Raw genomic sequence first — 5,495 nt, forward strand, 5'->3', positions numbered from 1 at the left:
CCCTTCATTCTGTGCCCTCCTGAGCTCTCTTCCTCACTGTCCATCTTTAGGGTACTAAAGTCCCTACCTCCTCAGTGCAGACATAGTACTAATGGCACAGCTAAAGCCCGTCGCAACCGGACTCTTGCTCCTCAACCTCTGCATGTACATCATAGTGGCATCAATCGGAGGTTGGGCCCTCAATAAAGCAGTCGACCACGGCTTCCTTATCGGTAAATTATCATCCTAGCTTATTGTACTATCACAAACCTAATATTACACTTTCATACATTGGATCATAAGATTCATTCATTCACTCTTCATGTTTTGTAGGAAGCAGATATGATATTTTTAACTTTCAAGGTACCATGTGTAGCAGTTCAGGTCCTTTTTGCCCATATGGCTGGGACTGGCTGGTCCAATGGCCTAAGTCCTGACTTGAGCTTGGGGGAGTCCCTATCTCAGCCCAAAATCCAGCCTATGAGATCTCATGAACTCAAACAGCCAAATTTTTTTCCTGTCTCAGCTTCCAAAAGGGCATAAATTGATCTAATGCTTAGGATAACATACTGTAGTTGATTTGGAACTCATTGAATGCTGACTTTAGAAAAAAGTGATACTTTCAAACTCAATCTATCTTTACGTTCATTTATGTTCATCTACTTTGCCAATGTCTTTAACCCATTTCAAATGCAGGCCCTGACCTTGTCCTTCCAGCTCATTTTGCTCCCATTTACTTTCCAATGGGGAATGCCGCCACTGGCTTCTTTGTGGTGTTTGCCTTGATTGCCTCAGTTGTAGGTGGTGCATCAGCCATTGCTGGTGTTCACCACATTAGGACATGGGATGCTGACAGCTTACCTTCCGCGGCATCAGTTGCTACTGTTGCTTGGACTCTTACTCTCCTTGCTATGGGGTATGTTTTCTTCTTTCAATTATGGTTTCATCAACATCAAATATACTTGCACAGTATATGGCTTACAAGCTATTACTTCCATACCCAGTATAAGACTAATTCCAATATAGTTGTCATTAAAGAGTTTCAATCAGGTTTAGAATATTTTTTTCTGCTATTCATTGGTTTAATTTACCTTGTTATATCTGTAGCTTGGCTTTTAAAGAGATTGAGAAAAACAACAGGAACATACGCTTGGTAAGTTTTTTTTTTTTTAATCAAAATTTAGAAGATGGAAGCTTTCCTTTGTATATGGATGAATGAGAATAATATTTTGCTTTGTTGATTCTTGCAGAGAACAATGGAAGCATTCTTAATTATCCTTTCAGCAACACAGCTTTTCTATATTTTCGCTATTCATGGAGCCTCAACTATCAGGAGGAGGCTTTGAGAGTTGATTTGTGTGGAAAATGTGCTATTTGCAGTCATTTTATTTTTCATTTTTTTCTCTGCAGATTGTTGTGTGGTCATGTTTGATTGGATTTGTTGTCACCAATAAAGGAAATTAATGTAAAGAGAGCATTTTGAGTCATTCCTCAGTTATTTATGGAAGTTCAGATGGTGTACATTTATATCAACATATAATGTTTTTCATGGCTCAATGGTTCTGAATGTGATGGTATCTTTCTTAATGATGCAATTGCCAACCAGGGGGAACACCTATGGCTGAATTCCTTCTCACTCAATCATTCTTAGATATGTTTCCTTGCATTTACAATCAAGAAAATGATACATGGCAAAAAATACAAAATAAATTCAATAAACAAGATTCAATTTCAGGTCCTCAAGTAAGAAAACTGTGTTCTTGGATCGCCATGGTTCGCATTTTGCAAATTGGACTCAATTTCTTTTAACCCATAGTGAATAGAGAATCTCTTCATCCACGGGATCTGATCCTCTGCTTGGACTAGATAAGGATATTTCAGACCTTCAACAATAAGGGGTGGGAATTAAAGATGACATTCACTCTTCCCAAAGTCCAATCAAAGCACCAAATCGTCATCACCGGTGAATAGATTCTCTTTTCACCTATGGTGAAGAAAAAACTAAATCCTTGCTAGTTTATCTCAAATGATAACACTTAAGAATTATATAAACTTGCAAGGAATATGATTAGATCTCTGCTGCTCTGTTTTACCTCAAACTATCTGGATTTGTGTAACCAAATCCAACCCAAAAGCTTTAAGTGGTTGGCACCCTGTGGCACCAGGGAATTCTTCATGGAAAATGGCCTCATCCAACCCAGTTTCTTGTGCACCTTACAGAACAAAATTTTAACAGAACCACCACTCCCCTTACTAATAAAAGATGGATATGCACCATTGATGTTGTGATGGTTAATGTATTTGAAGTTTCAAACCCTTCATTCCACATTGCTTTTCACCCTATAAGGTTTCTAATTGAATAATTCCCTGAAAAAGTTCTGAAAAAAGAAAAGAGAGGTGGAGCTGGTTCCCCAAGAAACCTTTGTAGCCAGCATAGTTTGTGTTGGATTAACAGGGACTAATATAAGATTAACAAGTATTTACAAGCCTCAGATAACCCATTTCCTGGTTGCCATGCCAAGGGTAACTACTACAACCATTAGAGAGGTTCATTAACGGTTCCTTCTAGCTCTTCTCCATGACCAACAGAACCCAAACAATCTACAAGTTCTAAATGTATCATTTTAGGAAGAGTGTTTTCTTTGGGGGAGCACAGCCTCCACCAGCGCCCCCCACAGTCTGTCTCTCTCCTCTAGCCATATAGGTCATTTCACACAAGGGAGGAGAGAGACAGACTGAGGCAGAGGCTGTGCTCCACCACAGAGAACGATCGTTTTTATTTTATTTTTGGTGGGGTGGGGGGGAAACTAGATTTCATACAAGAATGTAATGTGAAAATAAATTATTTCCGCGACAATTACTTAATTAACCTGCCATTGTAAGCAGGCAGTTAAGCATGCATTCTAAAACAGATATAAGCCACACTCTTACAAGGCCTGAGATGAAAAGGTAGTGTCTAGTAAATGGATGAACCAATGTAATAATATGCATGCATCAAACACATTTAGCAACTCAACATTGAGCCATACCACTTACAGAAATGAATTTCATTACTAGTCTCATTGAAAAGGGGCAAACAGTACATTACAGAAGCACAGTAATGAACATGGAGTATCTGCCTCACAAAAATAAAATGAATATTGGTCCAAGAAAACAAAGCCCATTACAAAGCACAGACACTTTTCCAAGGTAGCAAGTTCAAGCTGCCAATTAACCATGAAACTATCTTACATTGTTCAATTAATTAGCTCACTTGTCTATTATTACTTGAAGATTTTTTTTTTTTTTTGGGGGGTGGGTAAAATCTAAAGAAAAGTTGAAGGCAACATTATCACAAGGAACGAATTTTATTCAAAATCAAATCAAAACTTCAAGCAGTGACATCCCTTCCTTGACTCGCTCCATTAACTTCATCAATAAATTCTATTTCCCTATTCATATGAAGCCCCAGCGTCCCTCTCTGTTGGCATCAAAGAAAACCAGTAGAAATCAAACATAAGTTAAATCAATACTAAATTACTGAAATAATCGCATGTTGTAGAATGAATAAGAAAATGAACCAAGTTTATGGCATCCTTTCCACATCTTCGACCTGAAGACTAAGAGGTCTAAAGGAGAACATTCACACCAATTCCAATGCTAACATTTCTTATATGGGATTTAATCCTTCCAAGTCTTATTTAGTTACAATAAGCACTTCAAATCTTTAGAACTTCCAGTTCAATAAAACAAAAGAGAGTACAGGGGTGGAGGGGAAAAGTTTAGATCACTCAGGTAGTCGCAGAGGAAAATTTAAAACACTTGTAAATAATAAAGAGGAGGTAATAACAATTTCAAAACTCAAAAGTTAAGACATGAACTAATGTAAATGGGGATGTCAATTAATTTTCTACTTTAAAACATACTGAAACACATGATCTTCTGTCTATGAACTCGAAATGACCATGATCTGCACCAAACTAAAGATATATAATTGAAGTGCTTCCATCCATTTATCATTCAGATGTGTTCTTGGGCTTAATTCTTCACTTGATGGGATAAAATATTGGTAAATCAAGCACTTGCTGATCATGGGCTACGAGTATTGAAGATAATAACTAGGTGAAAAAAAAAGAATATTCATTCTGAAATTCCTTCAAAACATTCATAGTATCCAAGCATGGCTGGGGTTGGCAGTTCAGATCCAAATAATGATTCAGTATCACAGACCCAAGAATGCCAAATAATATTTCCTTCATTATAAACAAGATTCTGATGCAACTTTGTTGACTTCAGCTATCTGTCCAACCCAATCAGCCAACTTGATGATGCTTGAAGTAGGGTAGGTTTAAAAAGCAGTAAGATTTGGAGGATGCTAAAGGACAAAATCATGGAAACTAAAACAATACCTTGACTGCAAAGTCCTTTGGACTCAAATAAATTCATACAAGGCAATCTTCCTTTGAAGTATGAGTCCCACTGGGTTCTTTGGTAAAGAATATTGAGGGTAGTTTCTTTAATGCAACATTACCCTTTATTTGATAGGGAAAAAAATACCCAGACTCACCTTCTGGCCTTTGGATGTATTTCATCTCTTTATTCAGTACTTCTAATCCAGTAGCTGACAAGTAGGCCTACTTAATGAAAAGCTGATGCACCCAAGAAGTCGGATTAGAGATTAAACAATATGTTATTTATTTTTTTCTTTTTGGATGGATAACAGAATTTACAGAAATATTTTACTGGCCAGATGGCTAAAAAAACTTCAGCGAAGACAGACCAAAACCACACTACCCACACAAACATAAGAAATGGTGCAGCACCAACTTTTCGCTTAAGTGATCTAACACCAGTCCACTGAATAAGGCCCTGTGCTCTACATGCTTTTTAAGGCTCCAAAATTTCCCATAGGAGTGAGGTTGTGGTCTAGTGATTAAACAATACGTAGGAGGATAGGGGTTGTACTATTTCTTCTTTTATGAAGGAGCCAGGAGGATTGGGGTTCTACCATTACTTCTTTTAAAGATGACATGACTTATGAAGTATGTTGCTGGGCAATCATGAGAAAACCAAAAAAGAGAAACAAGTCCAGAGAATTATAGCACAACTGAGATGGGAATGTCAAGATTGATGAATGGAAAATCTAGGAGCCGTGAAATTACAAATTCTTTCATTTAAAGGAAATTTGATAGAGATTGTTTTTTCATCTTAAAAGAAATTACAACACCAATGTGAAAAAAGTATTCTCATGAGGTCAGAGGTTTTAAAAGGAGGTAATGAAGGCTAAAATCAAATCAAATGAGGTATTCAGAAAGTTTTGCAGATGTAAGATTTATTTTATCTCATATATATATATATATATATATATACAACATACAGGCACCTACTGAATAGCTGGAATAAGAATTGAGTAACAATGGATAATTCTTATTAAAGGGCATCAGGGATGGTACAAAGTAATGATTAAAAAAAAAAAAAGTGAAACAATGTGTGAATTCTTCTTCTTCTTCTTCTTTTTTTTTTTTTTTTTTTTTTTT

The 5,495-nt window shown here is 36.6% G+C and overlaps 1 protein-coding gene and 1 long non-coding RNA gene across 2 annotated transcripts; one reads left to right on the forward strand and one right to left on the reverse strand.

Annotated features, from left to right (window-relative positions):
- LOC122062058 (membrane protein PM19L-like) lies at positions 1-1,536 on the forward strand. Its single transcript, XM_042625698.1, has 4 exons — positions 1-212; positions 676-895; positions 1,087-1,132; positions 1,230-1,536. Exons 1-4 carry the CDS (start codon positions 92-94, stop codon positions 1,323-1,325), a joined length of 483 nt encoding a protein of 160 aa, XP_042481632.1. The 5' UTR covers positions 1-91; the 3' UTR covers positions 1,326-1,536.
- A 1,475-nt stretch (positions 1,537-3,011) lies between these two features.
- LOC122061290 lies at positions 3,012-5,489 on the reverse strand. The gene is made up of 2 exons (XR_006134619.1): positions 4,526-5,489; positions 3,012-3,439 (listed from the first exon to the last, which is right to left on the reverse strand). It is a non-coding gene; the product is annotated as an uncharacterized LOC122061290 (long non-coding RNA).
- Positions 5,490-5,495: the final 6 nt, after the last annotated feature.

The sequence above is a fragment of the Macadamia integrifolia genome, chromosome 14 (assembly GCF_013358625.1).
Source record: "Macadamia integrifolia cultivar HAES 741 chromosome 14, SCU_Mint_v3, whole genome shotgun sequence".
Classification (NCBI taxonomy): domain Eukaryota; kingdom Viridiplantae; phylum Streptophyta; class Magnoliopsida; order Proteales; family Proteaceae; genus Macadamia; species Macadamia integrifolia.